Source organism: Sinocyclocheilus anshuiensis, unplaced genomic scaffold, assembly GCF_001515605.1.
Source record: "Sinocyclocheilus anshuiensis isolate Anshui unplaced genomic scaffold, SAMN03320099.WGS_v1.1 scaffold544, whole genome shotgun sequence".
Taxonomy (NCBI): domain Eukaryota; kingdom Metazoa; phylum Chordata; class Actinopteri; order Cypriniformes; family Cyprinidae; genus Sinocyclocheilus; species Sinocyclocheilus anshuiensis.
The window spans coordinates 94939-115040 of record NW_015555763.1 but is presented as its reverse complement, the minus strand read 5'-3'; the positions used below and the strand labels follow the sequence as shown (position 1 = coordinate 115040).

Genomic DNA, 20102 nt, shown 5'->3' with positions numbered 1-20102 from the left:
TTATTTTGATATTATATATTTCAAATTTAGGAGGAATTGATTATGGTAGGAGCACATGATGGATGTCTTCATGTGATTATTGCTCACCATATTTAAGCATCGATTTCCTCCTTGAAATTAATATAGATGTTCTGTTTTTTCTTCCTTTTTGCTAATAGACAGTGCATCACAGAATATGGAGTGATTGTCCGTCACACACAATGGCCAGCTTACACCACACCTCACATGTAAACACGTCTGTCTCAGCCTGTTGGAAATGCACCTGGCAGAAGTCAGATTTGCATAATGCTTTGTCATGTGAAAACAAATGCAAGTGTGAGTGCAAAGCTCTGCATTATGCACAGGTTTATCTGTCCTCTCGCGTGTCAGCCTTTATAAAGGACACATTTGCTTTATAAAGGCTGTAAGAGAGCTGAATAGGTGTGACAGTAACCTTCTGGCCTCCCACTAGCGCTGCATTCTTACCAACCCATCAGGCCCTGTGTCTGCCCCACAGCCAGCGGGGGGCGGCCCTGTGTGATTGCCCGTTGAAAAAACAAGGCATTATTGCTCATTTTTCCCTCTTATTAGTTTGATTGCATTTGCAAATCAAATCAATCCATCAGGCGGTTTGTGAAGGGCCGCGTCCTGCAATCTGAAAGGGCCTCCTAGTAATCTCCATCTAATAAGATGCAAATGTGTCACATCAGTAAGTAACAATAAATCATCGCTGTGTCTACGCCAATCATTAACCATCAGAATGAACAGTCAATTTTTTGTATTTTCAATTTGTGATATGCTAGTGGAATATAAAGATAGATGGACATAATTACACAAACCAAACTCTATTTCAATCCCCCCCATCTCCAACAGCAAATTTTCTGGGAGGTAGAACAGGCCTGTCATCATATTATGATTTTTTTTTTTTTTGGTCTAGAGGTTCATACAAAGTTCACAGACAGGCTCGAAATGGCCCTCCCCTGAAACCCCACCCCAAAGTATCAGTTCAGGGGGGCATCATCTCTATCAGAGTGTAAGCAGGCAGGAAAATGGGATTGGATTTGAGCTGTCGGTCGGCTCTGAGGAATTATAACCTCACATCTACACGTCTGAACGAGGCAGTGAGTTAAACAGGCAGCTCTCGAAGATGTGCAACATATTGCCTTGGTCCTGTACGCGAGTGTAATCATGATGTAAATTATTATCGATGCGGTGGTAAGGCTACACTGCCCGTATATGGTCGTGCCCAGTGTGTTGCTTATGAATAAAGTGATTGGCTATGTTTTAAACAGAGAAAGTGTCCTCTTCACAAAGTGCAAAGCAGAGCAGATCAGCAGTGCTTCACATATGCAGAATTACTGAAAACCTGAAATAGCATTTAGAAGGAAAATAACATGACACTCATTTTATTTATTTATTTATTTTTTAGTTGTTTGTCCAAATCTATTAATCTGTTCCAAAAATACATTTCAAAGTGCACTTCATAAATACAATGATTTGAACAGGCCTCTTTCATGATAAACATGTTTTTAATATGATAAAAAAAAAATCAACATAAGTTTGCAAGATCTGGTGAATATATATTTATATTATTTTTTTATTTCTATATTAATATATATTAAAGATTTTTTAAATCTTTTTTTGTGGTCACTTATTTGTCATTGACCCACATGTGTTGATCCTGAATGAGTTTTCAGCCAGTTCATATTCAAAGAGATTGAAAAGCAATACTGGTTCAAATACAGTACTCACTTCTCTCTCACAGACTCTTCACACATGGACGTCTCAACATCTAAGTGTCCTCCTCCTCATCACCATATTTCATATTTGAATGTAAATTCACATTTAAATGTCTGCTACCTTCAGTGTGTCCAAAATGTTCTCCCTTCCTTGTTTTCCTTTTCTGAATTTTCCTCTCTGCCTCTTTTGTTGCAGTCCCTCAGGTATAGAGAATTTCCCTCCACAGAAACTCTTCTGTAGTTCTAAGGCAAAAGAGCCACTGTGTCTTGCAAACTGGCATCAGCATATTCCTTTTCGCCTTATTCTTTCCTCCCTGCATATTTTGCACATAAAATGTGGCCCTACTCAAATAAGCCCTTGTGTTTATCATGATCGATGCTCTGTTATATTATTCTTTCTGTTCTGAAATAGCTATACTTCAGAGTACAGGTTCTCTTATGTCTGTTGCTATATTTTAATTTATTTCTGTGCATGTGCATTAAAGGGACAGTTCACACAGAAATGAACATTCTGGCATCATTTACTCACCATCTTGTAGTTCCAAGCCTATATGACTGTCTTTCTTTTGAAAAATACAAAATAGGTTTTGAAGATATTTTTTTTTTTGTCCAAACAATGAAAATCAAAATAAATAAATAAATTGGGGGGAAAAAATTTTTATTACACAAAATTCTATTTTTTTTGGGTGAACTGTTCCTTTAAGTGTGTACACTGCCGTCCTATCTCACTTCCTCACCATTCACACGCACATTTACGAATTCTCACCACCTGTTTACTTCCTTCACATGCATCACTGCCTTATTTCCAACTGCGTAATCAAACCGTGGCTTCGATGCTCGCTCACGCCGGCCGCTAAACAACATTTGGGTTTGTGCTGTGGATTTATAGTTTATCTTTATCTGTTGCTTCATCTGTGGGTAGCTATTACGCCAGCCTGGCCAGCTTATTGTTTGGGCCTGATAGATCTGTGTGCAGTCCATCACTTGGAGCTGTGTGCCCGGAAAGCCATCGGCCCGCCTGATGATGAAATACGAGCTATCAGCCTCAGTAATGGCTGTAAAATTTCATAATTACACGGCCTTTATTACATTGCATAATGACCCTGAAGCAGTATGGAACAATTAATTAAGATTTTCAGCCGTGGCTTTTGCAGAAATTAAAAGGTGCTCATTGCCGTGGAATGGGGCAATGTCTTGTCTCGGAAGTATTAAGGCATGCTTTAAGCGCAAGATTCCCTCTCTGTCTGCATGCGTTGTTGACGCCAGAGTGTTTGTGGAAATGCAGGGCATTCCTCTGCTTCTGTTTGGCCAGATCATGTTTGAGAGAGTCGCTAATCCTCCAGTATGAAATTAATCCATGCAGTCAGGCCTCTATCGGAAAGATCTGGACGTTTTTCTCCCAAATTTAATCTCCAATGATAAGCATATAAATCAGTGGTCACCAACCTTTTTAGGCCCAAGATCCCTGAACTCGGCCTTTATGAAAGACAAGATCTACCTATTGAAGAATTGATAGAAAAAGACATCCCAGATTGTACTTCAAATTTGAGGCCTTTTACTTAGTATTTTAATTAGTGATGCTCCGATCATAGCTGATTCAGAATTCAGAATTCAGATTTTCTTTTCTTTCTTTCTTTTTTTTTAACTAGCAAATTGGCTGATTAATAGAAGACATTGCAATTACTAAATGATATTTAGACAGACTTAAAGAAGTTCCAGATCTATACTTGTGCTCTTACTATTTTAGTTATTTTGCCTTTAATGTAAATAAACATGTGCGAACAATATACTCATTTTAATTAGTGATGCTCCGATCATAGCTGATTCAGAATTCAGATTTTTTTTTCTTTCTTTCTTTTTTTTTTTTTAACTAGCAAATTGGCTGATTCTAATACTGATATTTAAGCAAATTTATTTATTGGCTATTTGCTTTATAACAAACAAACTGGCTTCAAACAAAAATAGTTCCAGATCTATACTTGTGCTCTTATTATTTTAGTTATTTTGCCTTTAATGTAAATAAACATGTGCAAACAATATACTTGCTCTTGTGAATTTATTTGGATGTTAATTACATTGTGCGAGCTGTCTCTTTAATACCGCGTGGTTTATATACATGTTGCTGCTGATTGGGCTGACATGTTTGACACACCCACCAAACAAGAGAAAACGCATCTCAAACCCCGTTGCACACCGTTTCCAGGAAACATGTCGTTCAAACCGGAAACCGTAGCAAAACGGTGCACACCGGATTGAGCTTGAATTTGCCCCAGGTCTGAATGAGAGGCACTCTCTGACAGGAAGTGGCGCTTATGAACAGGGTTGCCAGGTTTTCGCAATAAAACGAGTCCAATCGCATTTCGATGGGGTTCCCCTGTAAAAATCCATTCTGGGGGTAAAATACACGTTTTTCGGCGGGGATCTTCCAGTAAAATTCGCATTTCAAGGGATAAATATCACGTTATTGGGGTCGCTTCAACCCGCGGACATGAACAACAACCCGCGGCAACAGTGTTAAAGTAACGTTAGCCCAATTCCGCGGGAAAACCGCGGACTTGGCAACACTGCTTATGAACCGACAGCAATAGCGTTTCCTTGGTTACTGCTGTAAACAAAGCAGAGCCGCGCTTTATACGGAGGAGAAGAAAATGCCATTGCCATCGATACTTTTCTCAAGACAGTTCCCTTCAGTGATACATTAATATAGCCCCAGAAATGTAATGCATTTTTGTACTTATTTTACTGTTATTTTTGGGATCTACTTGGACAGTGATAAAGATCTACCAGTCGATCGCGATCGACGGGTTGGCGACCACTGATATAAATAATATGCTGCAGTAATCGCAGTTATTCCATGTTTCAGAGAAGAATGCATCATCAAAGATTTTTTTCTTGGGTTATTTTTTCCCCCAAGACGTCCAGATGAGATAGGGTTTGTCAATACAGCCTCGTAAGGGGTTTTATCGATCAGCATGGGAAAACAAATGAATCCGTATAAGTATTTGCCCGCACCCCTCCCGTATGCGCTCTCATGCTCCTGACTATATGCCATGGCAAACTAAGGGGGAGTCTGAGGCTCAGGCTTAAGCCCTCACTTCATGCATCTCGTGGTCTTTCCTAACACATCCTTTTGTGCCTGATGGAACGGCGGCGGTTGCGTTCGTCGGTCCCTGCCAGCGGGAGCCGCTCTGACCCCCGTGGGGGAGGCGCACATCAAAGGCGTCCGACTGGCACAGGAGTGAGGGGGAGAGCTCTAGAGCTCTGTGCAAACTACACTAATACCTCCTGATAGGAATAGGACAAAACTGCTATCGTTTCAGCAAACATCGGCACGGAAAACAGGAACTACGGGATGAGCCGAACTGAACCCCATGAGAAAGAGGAGACATGTTTGTTTTGTCTTTTCGCCACATTAATAATCTCATTAGTTCAACATAACTTTTATAAAAACAATAAAATCTCCAAATCCATGTCAATCCCGAGATTCATAATATCAACCTCCACCTGAAACCCTTAAGAGGCACCTCCATATTCGCCAACCGTAAGAGACTCTGGGGAGAAATAAGAAAAAGGTGTAATTAAAATGTAAATATTGATATTTCATTGTTGGAAATGGCTTTTCGGCGCTGTGGTTAATGTCACTCCATCTGTGGAGCCTCTGCCATGGATGCTTTATTGCAGTCCAGGGAGCTGCCACCCTTCTCCGCGGCCGCCACCAGGGCACATGTGCTTGTTGCTGCCTCGTTTCCATACGCAATTAAGTGGAAAAGTACAGTCCGAACAGTAATCCATGCTATCTTAACCAGCTGTCTGGGTATATTTAGAATTAATCTCCACCACCAATCGGCCTTAATGTATGCAATTAAGAGTCTGCCGATTGCTAATTAGGTGCATTAGAATCAAGAAGCCATGCTAACATGACGATGCAGATGCAGACGATGCAGACGATGGGGGGAGCAAATCCTGCAAGACAGCAGCAAACAATCAGATATGTCCCAATTGTATGCAGCAAGATGTGACAGCTCAAATAAAGCTATATTTTTGTTTAGTTGTGTGTTTATTGCACTTTTAAATGCAATTGAATTAACCAGAGGTCAACACCAAATTTTCGCAACTGATTTTGCTTTCTTTATACGTCAAATTTCCAGGTGAAACAGAACAGTCAGTGAGAAAAAAAAATGTAGGAAGGATTTATCATTTAGTAATTGACTGGAATGTGAAAAGTGGCAATATATAACAAATTGAAGCCAGATAGTTAAAGTAGACGGGTTGAAAAATAAGAGTGATTGACTTCAGGTGAAAAGGAAAGCCATTTCCAAGTCTGAGCTAGTTGATGCATTTTAGTGAAAGATTTTTTTAAATATAATTTTTGGGAGTACTATGTACCAATAAATTAAGCACAATACAACCAAGAATGTGTATTAAGACAGTAAATAGTGTCATTTGTGTGCCTTTGTAGGTTTTGATAGTTTAATGACACAGTTGATAACCTTTGCTTCACCTTTCTTCACCATTAGCCTTCAGCTGATAGCTTTCAGTTTCTAAAATTCCTCACAGAACGGAAACAAAATAATAAGTGGCAAAAATACCATTCCGTTTTTTTCTCCAAAGAAAAACTTGAGGGAAAATCACTCAATTCTGTTTAACTCTATTGAATGGTAGAGCAGAAGCCAGCAGCTGTTTAACACCATAGCGGTGCGCATGTGATCACAGTAAACGCTGTACGGCAGCGTGCCTCACACTGACAGGTGAATATTTGCTTAGCCGCTAAATGGATGTGGACAGCTGTGGCGGTGTTAATGTGTTTTCCCTCCTAAAAAGTGTGATTTCTCTCTCTTTCTCTCTCTGACTGGTGTTGTTTGTGGAGATGAAAGGCGGCCGGTGATAAAAGCAAAGAGGAGCGCTGAGGCAGTTTGTGTATGCGGCTCCTGTCATCACTTCCCCTGTGTCCCCCCTCCTCTCTGAGGGGGGAAGGGAGACTAAAGACCCGACTGTTTACACACACACAAAACACTCTTGTTTGCCTTTTCATGTTGTTTTTGATTTGTGCGGGACTTCTGTTGGCTAATATTTGCCGTTTATTTGGGTGGGATTTGTTTAGGTGGAGGATATTTGTAGAAGCCTGTTTTAGCTGGTAAGGGGGAAGCGTCTCAGCATCTCACTGGGGCAGTAAATGGATAGACAGACTGGCATGGTGGTTGTTCCTGTCTCACCATGGCCTTTGGCATCATTAGCCTCACCACAGGTTTATCTGTAAGCTTACAGTAATCACTAATCAGCTGAATGTATTCCAAAGGCACATCCTTTTATGGCTTATTTGGAGATTGATGCTACAACGGATCTGTTTTAGTGAATCAAATATACTACATATGCTTGCTTTATGTATTTATGCGTGTATGTAGTATTTATTTATCTGTTTTATTGGTACAACATACTGTAGTACAGAGGCGAAACAACTGGGGAGGAAAACTATACATTATTACTAAATTAAATATGAAATATGCATTTACATCAAAACATTTGTTAAAAATTGACCAATATATTATTACAGTAAACCATAAAGAAAAAATTAAGCAGTTTCATGGTGTATTAATCATGATGTATGCATTGTTACCCCAGTAGGTGGTGACATGTTACTCTTTTGAGTGAGTCATTGAATAATTCGTTCAGTCATTTAATGCAAAAGCACTGATTCATTCAGGAATTAAATAGGTCTTTATCACTTTTCTCAAATGATTCATTCAAAAACACTGATAGAAACACCTATTTTTAACTATTTCCATTGCGGACCAAATCTACACAATGTAAATATTAATATTGTAACTTTAAAATCGAAGTTATTCAATATTAATGTATTGTTTATTGAACTGCCTAGTATAAAAGCAATATCACTCTCACAATCGTGCTGTTATTCTGGATATTGTGAGATGTTAATGCATTGAAATCTATTATAGATTGTTAGTTGGTTGTTTTTTTGTTATCAAATGCTGTTCTGTTAAGGCGATATGACAACTTGGACTACTAATATTACTAAGTCTCACCTTCGCTCTCCACAGCACTATTTTTGCAAGTAGATTAGTCACCATGTCATCATCGTCTTGACAAAGTGTGAAAGCAAATAGAGTGTATATTCGCACAGGAGCTCAGGAGGGAGCCAGGATGCATCAAATAAACATCCAGTGTGGTCGGCACACAGAATAGCGCTGATTCTCATTGCTCAAGCGTGTTCATTTACCCTGCAACCATGAGAAAATAAGCAGGGGTGTTGCTGAGAGTGAGACGGAGGAGTTGAGCGCACGTGTGTTTATATGACGGCTAAGCAGCGTTGCTGAGGTGAAGTCTGCCTTGAGGAAGACGAGGAGGAGGAACGACTGCATATGTGTGTGTGTTTGTCTCGGCGGGCTCTCTCAGTGTGTAAACGTGCAGTCAGAAAAGATTTGGCAGACGGATGGCCGGTGGTTGCTGTGAGGCCTGGTGGTGAGCAGTCCTGCCCGGCAGGGGTTAACTTCGCATGGCTGCACCGCAGCCTCTTTCTGTCAGCCTGTGCTATGCGCTGCTCCAGTGCTTATTTCTTCTGAAAAGCCACTGCAGGTTTCACAAGGCCTCAGCCATCAGATACCTTCTACTGGTGTAACCTTCACAGATCCACATACTTAGCCTTTCCTCCCCATCTAGCACAAAATGCATCAGTTTACTGAGAGAAAAGAGAGAGATAGAGAGAAGAAGAGAGATTGTGCCAGTGGCAAAGCCCCTTCAGTCCTGCTGGAGAGAGAGGGAGTCTGAGCTCTGAAGCTGGTCTCTGGGCTAAGAGAGTTAAATTGAGAGGACGTTACTGGAGATTGAAAGCTGGATCAGATAATGCTCATGTGTCATCAGGATGGGGCAGTCTGCTCTGTCTGTCAAATAAAAGAGGCTAGTAACATTTACTAACATGGCTAGTAAATAAATAAATGCCATGTAAATAAATGCTTTTTGAGAAAGAAAGAAACAGAAAGAAGATTATGCATTTACATAAAAAAGCTGTTTAAAATTGACTGAATTAAATAGTGTTTGTGTATGTTCAAGGATATAATTATTTATAAATATTGCCAAGTATTCATATATTTCATATATATATATATATATAGATATATATTCTGAAAAAATATAAACACACACACACACACACGTGTGTGTGCGTGTGTGTGTGTGGTTTGTCATGCCTTGTCTAGTGTCATGTCTGTACTGAGTCAATAAACTTCCTCTTGTTACAGGAAGTCCTTTGGGAAAAGGGTTGTACACATTTGCCACAGCTGAAATGACAGCAAGACGCTTTAATTCGGCTCTTTGGATCCTTACTCATGCAGCAAAGCATCCAAAGGTGAACTGTAATCACGGTCGCCACCAAGCTCTTTTGTGAAATGAAATAACAGATGAAAAGAAGGGGAAAATGCATCTTTAAAGTTTGCCCTCGCGTAAATGTCAATAGAGAACCTTTTCCAACATCTGCAGTAAATTCACATTGATGGCTCTTTTCTTCTCTGTATCGATCCGGCCATGAGAACGTAGATTTGTATCTGTTAATTAATGCGTCCTGAAACAGCATTTGTATTAATCAGGGAGATAAGAAAAATTGGATGCCTGCACTGGCATGACAACGTAAAAGCGCAAGCCCCTGATAAAATCATTGATGGACCTCAATAAAGAGGGAAAAAAAGTTATTCCTTCCACTCAATAAACTAATCATCCGGCTTTTAATTATTCTGCGGAGAGATGTGTGGAGATTGGGGAATGTGTAAATCTAATTATTTACTAACAGTAGTGGCTGAGAGGGAGGGCTGGGAGTGGCACAGGGGGAGCTCTAGGCGATGGGCTCCGTCCATCTGCCACTCCACTCCACTCTACAACCCCCTCCCCACCTGCCCCTGCCTTTATTTTGTCTCTCTGTTTGTCCCTCGTGCTCTCATTCTCTTTGTCCCTCTGTCTCTCTCTCTCTGTGTCTCTCGATCGGTTTTGATACATAATGTCTTCAGTCTTCCATCATTCATTTTGACTCCTGAATGATTTGTTTCTTTTCATGATAAACTCCATTGATGATAATCTTTTAAATTTTTCTGTACCACTAGTGACACCAACCGGAAGTGCAAAAATAATAATATTGGTGTCCTCCATTGGTTGGACAAACAGACTCCAAACTTACACCATTGGTTCAGTCCAGTGTTGATGTGTCGGAGCAAATGCGCCACAGTGTTTATAATTTTTTGAAGTGAATCTACCAATGGCTTACTTATCGTTGTCTGTACATATTGCTAGAAATAAGAAAATATTTAAACATGAAAAAGCTTTTTAAATATTCAATCACTTACTCAATACCCCATTATTTATAGGCTAAAATATGCTTATGATTTGTTTTTGTTTTTTTTATAATGAGTTTTTCAGTTTAAAATCTGATTCGCATACATTCAAAGTATGCCAGTGGATTTTTTTCCAAATTCTCAGCAATATAAAAGGATTACACATACCTCTAAGGAGGCCATGAGAGTGTGATCTTATTTTTAGTCCACGCCACCTTTCATTGAGGCCAGTGTCTTTGTAAGAATGCAGCGGTCTTACATCGGACCCCCTTAAGAAATTCTTGGCTTAATCCCTTTTGATGATTTTATTAAGTAGTAGAAGATGGCCCTGCCAACTGGCATTGAGCACTATAGCATCAGCAGGCCAGGGGAGGCACCAACTGCTCACCAGCTCTTAGTTTGCCTCTAATGAGATCAGAGATGTTAACAGTTTGGGATAATAAATTAGCAGTTGGTATAAACAATAGCCCGAAACCTATACCTAATGAGCTCCTTGCCATTAGTGATTAACTCACAGAAAGAGATTTCAAAAAAGAAAAGGAAAAAATTAGTGAAATTGTTTGCTTCCTCTGAAGGCATCTCTCCACAACAGATGTTGGTGAGCATCTCTTTCCTCACGTTCCCCTGCCACCCAGATTAGCCCCCTCGCTGTCGCGAAGAGAGACGCTTCATCTGTTCTTGGAAGAGCAGAGCGAGTGAGATGAGACAAAAAGATCCAAAACCAACAGGTGCTGTTGTGAGTTGTGACTGTCCCTCACCTTCAGAGCTGACCGATGGCTCTCAAGCACTTATGCAGTTTATTAAGATTTTATTTTCAATTGTTTGGTCTTTACAGGCTATGTTAGATCTGCTTTGGTTTTGGAAAAAGTATTAGCATTTTTAGCCTTTATTTTAAGTCCCTTGTGTTTTATGTGTCCCAATCATGTGTGTAAAAAATAACATTTGTTTTAGAATATTTATTTATTTAGTGTTTTTCTTTATTTTTATTATTGTTGTTGTTGTTGTTTATTTCAATTGTGTTCATCTGACCCAGTCCAAAGCCAGTGCATAGAAATTATTAAAGCTTTACCCCTCAATTTGAGATCCCTCAACAGTGTGTGCATTAATCAGAAAAAAAAATCATTGCATTTATTAATCTTCTTATAGTTGGAGTCTAATTGTATTAGCAAACATCTAGAAGTATCACCCTGATACCTCAATATTAAGTATGTTTCTCACACCTCAAACTGAACATGAGGGTTGACCGCCTTGTATTATAGACAGACCAAGGACACGTGATAGTCAATTTCAAGTGGTATTCATGAACATGAACTTCAGTTTCCTTTACTTCAAGCAAAAAAACGGGAAAATGAGGAAAAAAGTGTGTGTGCAGAGTGGGGGAGTAGGAAGGAGAAGGAGTTTGAGGCAAGCAATTAGTCTTTCAGTTGGTGTGATGGGAAGAATTGATCCATGCTGCATGTTGGGGGAGATAAGGAGTGCCCTCCCTCAGGATGCCCCCTGGCCTGCAGCGCAGCAGGAGATGAGAGCCAAGGCTCGTGCTAGGTGCCTCAGCTCGCTCCCACTGGAGTTTTCCTCTGTATTACACCTCCAGAATGTCAATTCTTCCCACTAACACAACCAGAAACTTCTGACAACCAACTGAGCTTTCATATCATATACCACCGTTGAATGTTGATTTGAAGCTGAACATTGGTTGTTGAGTTGAACAAAGCTCTTTCTCTCGCTTTTTCTCAGGGTTTTCCACACTCTCGCTGGCGGACCAGATGAGTCTTCTGCAGAGCGCGTGGATGGAGATCCTGATCCTGCGTGTAGTCTACCGCTCGCTGTCTTTTGAGGACAAGTTGGTCTACGCTGAAGACTACATCATGGATGAGGACCAGTCCAAGCTGGCTGGCCTGCTAGACCTGAATAACACCATTCTTCAGCTAGTGAAGAAGTACAAGAGCATGAAGCTGGAGAAGGAGGAGTTTGTCACTCTTAAAGCTATAGCCCTGGCTAACTCAGGTAAAATGAGCAGACACTTATGATTTCAGTCAGAGCAGATGTCATATTTGATTTGATGTATTTAATATGTGATGCAGTTATGGATTGTTCAGGCAACGAAACAAAAAATCAGTAAAAAAGGGGGGTCAATTGCAAAACAATTAATCCAGATTAATTAATCCAGGGGTGCCCAATCCTGGAGCTAAACTCTGCAGGACAGTGGCCCTCCAGGATGGAGTTTGGACACCCCTGAATTAATGTCTTCAAAAATAAATTATAAATGCAATTTATAAATATGATGATTTTCTATGATGAGCATGTTTTTAATTTCTAAATTAAAATTAATTTTTACATTTAGTAGTCTGACTAAATCTTTTATTATTAATTATTAGTAATTACCATTACAATGGTGTTGTGGTGCAACTTTACAAAAACCTAATAATATGTGTTAATTAGTAATTCATCGTATTTGTAACTAACTAACTAAATAAATAAATGTATTTAAAAACTTCTTTTAAGAAATTTCTTTTAAAAATAATGATTAATGTATTGAATTTGTAAAGAAAACATATGACTTTTTACTTAATGCTTTTAGAGTCAATGGTATAAAACCATATGAAACCATTATTCATACAGAATACATTTTTTTTTAAGAATTATGATTTTTTTTTCTTTATCATGGACACACTTACATGTCATTGACCTACTTCTATCTGTCATAACCTTGTTTTATTTAACGTCAAATTAAATAAGATGTTTGCTCTGATTAAAATCTACATTCCATTATAATTTACATTGTCCAAAGTGTCTTTGGTTCAAAATCATTAACAAAATAATTTACAGCAATCCTACTGCAAATGAAATAAAGATGCTGCATTTAGCTTGAAGTGCACTTGAAGCCTCTTGAATTTCCTGTCATCAGCTCAATTAAAGCAGTGTTTGTTTATTCATCGTCCCTCTTAATAGCTGTTGATAATGTATCAGCATGGAAAGAGTTAAACTCCCTGCTTTTGATTTCATCTCCTCCTATGGGAATCTTAACAACAGATGTAGTGGTAGAGTTATTCATGTACAGTTCGAGTGATATCTCAATATCTCCATCTTTTTTTCTCTCATGTTTTCTCTTCCTCTATTCACGTGCACACACAACAAAACACTAAACCCCTCCCTGCCCCTTTTGAAATCCTTCAAAAGCACGTCTGCGGCCCCTCTCCAAATTAGCATAAGACTCTGCTCAGATGCCTCTTAAGTAAGGAGCCCATCACTATGCACCTGCATGTCAATAACAGGCTCTGATGTTGTCGGCCATCGACAATCGCACCATGGCCCTCTGGCTCACTTTGTGTTGACCCCATCTTTGAACTTTATCTTGGTTCCTGGCCAGTAGTTTTCCCTTTAATTACAAGAAGGAAAGTGTCAATAAAATCTGTTAAATGGGACGCAATGAGCAGCTTGAATGGGAGGGCGGCTATTTGTTCAAATTCTCCAGCGCTCAAGGTATTGACAGTTTGTTTTCTGGGGCCATATGTGACGATCAATCTCCGGCTGGGCCTGGCCATGCTGAAAAATGAAAAAACAGATTGCTCTTGCTCGCTTGCGGATGCCGGCTCGCTAGTTTGGCCCAGGCCCGCAGACACCGGGGGCCGTTCTGCCCAAAGTGCACCCCTGAGAGAGCGAATGAGTGCGTGACTCTTTTGAGAAATTCTTTTTTTAATTGATTCGACAATTAGCAGTTCATCTCAGTTTGTTGACGTGCACGTCATTTTCTGTCAACGTTTACACCTTTTTTACTGAAGCATACGCAATGAGACTTCCTGTACTCTGAATTTGGAAACATTTTTCCCTCTGCTAGTAAATTTCACAAACAATTACAAAGAATCAGCAAGTAACACACTGACTTAAACGTGAAGTAGAAAAACTGAGGTGGCATTTTCTTTCAAAACATACTCCAATAATATTCGAAAAATCATTTTTTACTATGTAGCCTGATGCGTAGGCTAATTTCTAGTCCTGGATTTTTCTCTCCTTCTCGCGTGTCATTCTCCGTATTTCTCTCTGCGGCTTCTCTCCGCACTCTTTTCTCAGGAGAGACATGCATCATGTCTGATTTCAAAGGTGAGCCATTTTGTCACTTCTTTTTTTGGTGGAGAGCAGAGTGTTTCAGACAGCTGCTAAAAAAAATGATACACCATTTTCTAAAGCCCCAAGGTGCTGAGTATTTCCGCTCAGAGACGATATATTTTACAGTCTTTCAATAGACACAATATTGCTTAAGCAATCGATGTCAGAGTGCCATTTTTACCCTATTTATTTGAAAGCTTTATGTTGCAGTTGATCTCATCATGATGCATGTTTCTTTTTAAAGGACATAAATGTGAAATAAAAAAGAAAAGTAAGTAAAGCAGTCTTTGATCTCTCGTATCTTCTCCACAGTTTGAATTCAGCCATTTAATGACGCAATTCCAGTGTCATTCTGGAAAATCATAACAAATTTAGGTCTAGCGAAGTGTCTTTTTGATAGTAAATGTGGCAGCACACTTTAAGGCACAAATAGCGTGAAGAACGCCTCCAGCAGCGATGGTGAGATTGATAGAGCAGCTTGTGTGGAAAGGTGCAGGTAAGCACTTTCCTTCCAGGGATTTCTGTTGGATCACAGGTCACTTTTCAGATGGCCAAAGCCCATGTGACTGATGGACGAGACCTCACTGTCTGAATTCTAGATGGGCTCCAGACAATGAAGTATTAGGATGTCGAACCGTGGCCTAAAGCGGGCTGACGTTTGCCCCGCTGGCCAGCCCAAAGTACAGACAGTGCTCTCTACTAATAGAAGAACCTCACAGGGTCTCGCTTTTATCAATACTTGACCGTACAATTATTATTTAACGTGTATGTAACAACTGATTCGAGGCAATGCATTGATTGTAACATCTTTGCCAAAAGCCAGCGTGCATTTGGACATTTTATCCGGAGGGAACAGGATCAGATTGACACGCCACAGTAGAAAACCGTCAATAGTGTTGGTGGAGTCAGTCTATAAAGAGCAAGTCAGACAAAGCACTTTCTTTACCATTGTGATGTGATAAAACCATCAGAGCACTCACAAGAGCATCCAAGACTTGGATTAGCTGGAAAAGTGCAACTATATTAGCCATTGGAGCAGTACACAGCAAAGATAGTAGCTGCCTGAGACTAATTGTGCTCTCAGAGGCACGTCTGTCGCGGTGAACGGGCGTGAATGCTGTACTAACGAGCGCAAATGCTAATGCAGCCTGTTTGACATTTCTGGCAGACAATGCCAGTCAGGCTGAGGTATTGTTTCCTGACTCGAGCTACTGTTTCTCTCGCTTAGACAAGTGCCATATCAGCTCTCCTCCAAACACTGTTTCTGTCGCCCGTGCCGTTCATCAGTCCCATAGAGAGGCTTGTAAACACGTGGCGAGGACATCCTCAGCGTTTTAACACTCAAGTGTGCCTTTAATCACTGGAGAATGAGCTTAGGGCTGGCAAAAAAAAAGGATGAGTCACATTCTTATAATCCCTTTCCTTTTGCTAGGCCTCAGCTTTCCGTCAGGCTGAAATGGACTTTAAAAAAAGTTAAAAAGGCCTGTACAGAGCTAGCATCCGGGAGTGTCATGCCAATTTAAACTGAAGGGGGCTCCCTTTGATTTTTGAGCAAAGTTGATTTTGAATACAACTTGCATATATACAATATGTGTCATTTTGTCTTCTGACAGTCCTATACAATTTTATTTTTATATCAAAATTATGACAATATATTACATGTGTATATAATTTATTTTATATTGTTTTTATTATATATTATTTGTATTAAATGTTTTGTTTAATACATTTCATTAAAATTGCAGTTTAAAATGTTTAGTAGTTTTTTAAATGCTTTTATTCAGCTAGCACGCATTAAACTGGTCAAAAGTAACAGCAAAGATGTATAATGTTACAAAACATTTCTATTTCAAATAAATACTGTTCTTTTGAACTTTCTGTACAATTCTATTTCTGTTCTAATCATGAAAAAAATGTATCACGGTTTCTACAAATATATTAAAAAGCAAAACTGTTTTCAACATTGATAATAAGAAATGTTGGTTACACTTTATTTTAAGGTGTCCTTGTTACAGTGTAATTATACATTTAAGTACTGAGTAATATTAATTAACTACATGTACATGAACTATATGGTTAGGGTTAGGATTTGGGGTTGGCTTAGGGTTACTTGCATGTAATTATGCATAATTAATTGTTATTGTAATAGTAAGTACATGTAACGTGTAACAATGACACCTTAAAATAAAGTGTTACCGAAATGTTTCCTGAGCACCAAATCAGCATATTAAAATTCATTTTAAAGGATCATGTGACACTGAAGAATGCAGTAATGCTGAAAAAAATTCCAATTGTTAATTAATTCACAATTTTACTGTTTTCGCTACATTTTTTAATTAATTAAATGCAGCATTGTTGACCATAAGAAACTTTCAACTTTCAAAAACCCTTAAATTTTAAATAAAACAATAAACGAAAACAGTACCACTAGAGTAACATGTCATATGCCTTTATATTATATTACTAAAACTTGAGTAGTTGCAAAACTTAACTGTTTTTTCCCTTTGGTCATGTCTTAGTGAGAAAAATATTGCCTTGACATATGTTGTTTTTTACTGAATTTGTGTTTGAGTTATTTCTAAAGTCACTCATCATTGTTCTGTATTTTGTTCCCCAGATTCCATGCATATAGAGGACGTGGAAGCAGTGCAGAAGCTCCAGGACGTGTTGCATGAGGCCCTGCAGGACTACGAGGCGGGCCAGCACGTGGAGGACCCACGCCGGGCCGGCAAGCTGCTCATGACCCTACCGCTGCTCCGGCAAACATCCACCAAGGCAGTGCAGCACTTCTACAGCATCAAACAGGACGGCAAAGTGCCCATGCACAAACTGTTTCTGGAGCTGCTGGAGGCCAAGGTCTAACTCCGTCCCCGGCCCCGCATTATACCGACAGAGAGCTGGAGAGGTACGTCACTGACTGCACCCCTTCACCGGGCAGACACTGACTAACTAACTGTTCCTGAAACCTTTGTCTATAAACGTTAACAAATAATAACTAAAAACATAACCGTAATGGTACTTCTAATTACTGACAATGATACATAAATATAAGAATGATTTAAAATGTGATTATTGAGAAAAATATGAAGTGGAAAAAATGACTGCTTGCATTATTCAGCAGCGGGACTTGAAACCAGCCATCGACTTGTTCTTCTCGAAAATCTGATGCTGAGTTTTTTTGTGCTATTGAGACATTTTGTTGATTTTCAAAAGAGAAATTCTGGAGCCGAAAAAGACCAGCCCTGCCAAAGGAAGGAGGTCCACCCGGTGGACACCAGCAAGCAAAATTTTCCCCAAACTGTACCGTCCAGCTCCCATGTTGCTGAAGGAATCTAGGAATCGACCCTCTTTACCATAAGAGCGTGACGTAGTGACTATGTGCAGTATTACATTAGAGGTCCTCGGAGCAGTTTAACAACGCGATAGCCAAGCGGAGATTTTCACGTCTTTGAAGAAGCTGCTCTTCACCATTACGTAGCCATGCGGATTGATCATGTGTGTGTCACTCCCTTGTCGTTTTCTTTCAAGTCTTCCAAACAGTCTAGCCTCTTTTACCGATTTCATTTCAGTCTTTTCAGGGAATAGCTGAAGCTTTAGTCTCTCATGCAATACCGAGCAAAGAGGAATCGCAGTGGTCAAGGAACAGACTCATTTATTTATTGACTATTTTATTATGTTTTATTCGAGTGTATTTTTACTGTACTGAAGGATGTAAATATATGGTATGGTCATCAAACACGATGTTTGTTCATATAATGTTAATAATTGATCGTTATGTTTTTCTACCGACCACCGTGTTACGCGATTTGCGAACCATGAAGACAAAAACCTGCTATCTTCTCTAAGCAATAGATGTTTAAAAAGTGGTGTAAATGTATGCAATTTTGTTTTGGTTTTTTTCTTAGTGCCACACTTACTTGGGAAAATGAATTTCCAGAAGCTTTCGCTTTTCTGTCTGTGCTTGTCATAAGATGATAGATTACATACATGATATGGCCAGAAGGACCATAACCATTATCTCAAGCCAATTATATATGCATATATATTAACTTCAGCATCGAAATTCTATTGACATTCTTTCATACTAAAGCAGTATTTGAACTTTAAGCAAAATAGCACTTAGGGAAGACGTGGAAGCATCGTAGGTTTAGTTTCACGACGGTCCTGATTTTTACGAGGAATAGCACCAGAGAGATCATACACATGACGTAATCTTCTTCCAAATGACATTTTTAGCAGAGAGGCTCAAGTATCAAAGCAAGCAATCCACAGCCTTCATCAGAAATATGTCAGTATTAGTATGGGGTATTTTCTGAATATTCTTAAGCATTGTACATTGTAAATTAACAGATTATAAATCTAACCTAAGACATTTTATTGGAACAGATCAAAGGGAAAAAAAAAGAATGAAAAATTAACAAAAAAATGTAGTTCAGCTTCTTGGTGTTTCATGTCTGCTGTGTTTTTTCTGAAACATCTCTGTTTTTTTTTTCCCCCTTTCCCCTGTCACATGCAAAAGATGTAGTGTACTACCCGTGGTGATCGCAGGTCTCGCTGTTCAGTATGCGTTGATTTTCTTTCTGTTTTTTCTTTTCTAATTTTGGTTCATTTTTTTAGAGACAGGGTAGAATTAGAGACAATACTGGATGTATGAATCCTCAGGAGCAAGATGATGGGTTCTCAAATAACCTTCTAAAAAAATACTCATCCTAGCTACCGCTAGATCAAACGATCAATATAATCTATGCTGATATATAAGTGAATATTTAAAAGGAGGTGCATTATATGTACAAGAGACCATCTGTGTAACTCCTATCTTGTAGACTAACACTGTATATCATAGGATACGATGAAAAATGCTTTGAAATAGTACCTTTTTTCTTTCTTTCCCCTCTTTTTCTGATTTTCCTTCTCTTTTAACAAAATTGCTGTTGAGAATATGTTGGCACTTTCAAAATTTTCACATGATCAACTCCTGGCAGAAGAGGTGCTGTTTTCTCTCTGTGGTTTTGTTTTCTTTCTTTCTTTTTTTTTCGTGTTGTCTTTACCTTGAGGTGATCATGATGAAAACGAAGCGATATGAAACTAGACAAGCTTTCTAATTCTGTTCAGTTTTGTAAGATTCACGAAAAACAAGAGCAAGCGGTTCCGATCTACACTCAGTCTTTCAGATATGCATTTTTCCAAGTTGCTTTTAGTGCACAAAATGAAAAACAAAGTACTTTTATGTAGCGTGTAATTTTGGACTAAACGTAACACAGACCTCTCGAACCATTTAAAGACAATTTTACTGTGTCTTTTAACACTCATCTATCCATCATAGAAATCAAAGTGTAATTTATCCGTACCCATGACGACTTTTTTTTAGAGATATTTTCTTATTTAAAGCAATATGACGTACAGTTGTTGTACAATGTGATTCAATTAGTGGTCAAATGCTGTATCTATTGGACTATTTTGCAAATTATAGGATAATAGGATTAAGGATGTACAAACAACTGCTATTTTTAAATGTTGAAGAGGTTTTAGGTGTTGGTTGTATTTATTCATGCATTGACGCGTCTGCCAAACGCATCTAGGCTTCCTGGCAGTCTAATGCATAAACCAGTGTGGGAAAGGACGAGATCCAGAAGGAGGAAGGGGAAAGAATAAAAGAGCATTTGAGAAGCTTCTATGATCCATATGATAATGATATATTTCAACCCAGGAGTTGCTGAAACAACCTGTAGTGAGAATCATGTCTGTAGTTTTTAGATGTGCTCCACATTGTACATTGTAAATTAACAGATTATAAATCTAACCTAAGACATTTTATTGGAACAGATCAAAGGGAAAAAAAAAGAATGAAAAATTAACAAAAAAATGTAGTTCAGCTTCTTGGTGTTTCATGTCTGCTGTGTTTTTTCTGAAACATCTCTGTTTTTTTTTTCCCCCTTTCCCCTGTCAC

General features: G+C 39.0%; 1 protein-coding gene across 1 annotated transcript in view; it reads left to right on the top strand.

Annotated features, from left to right (window-relative positions):
- Positions 1–19080, top strand: part of LOC107674097 (estrogen-related receptor gamma) — a 30341-nt gene extending 11261 nt beyond the window's left edge. Inside the window, exons 3-4 of the mRNA XM_016467979.1 lie at positions 11786–12055; positions 16773–19080. Coding sequence (XP_016323465.1) covers positions 11786–12055; positions 16773–17017 — 515 coding nt within the window. The 3' untranslated portion in view covers positions 17018–19080. The remainder of the gene's footprint in view (positions 1–11785; positions 12056–16772) is intronic.
- Positions 19081–20102: the final 1022 nt, after the last annotated feature.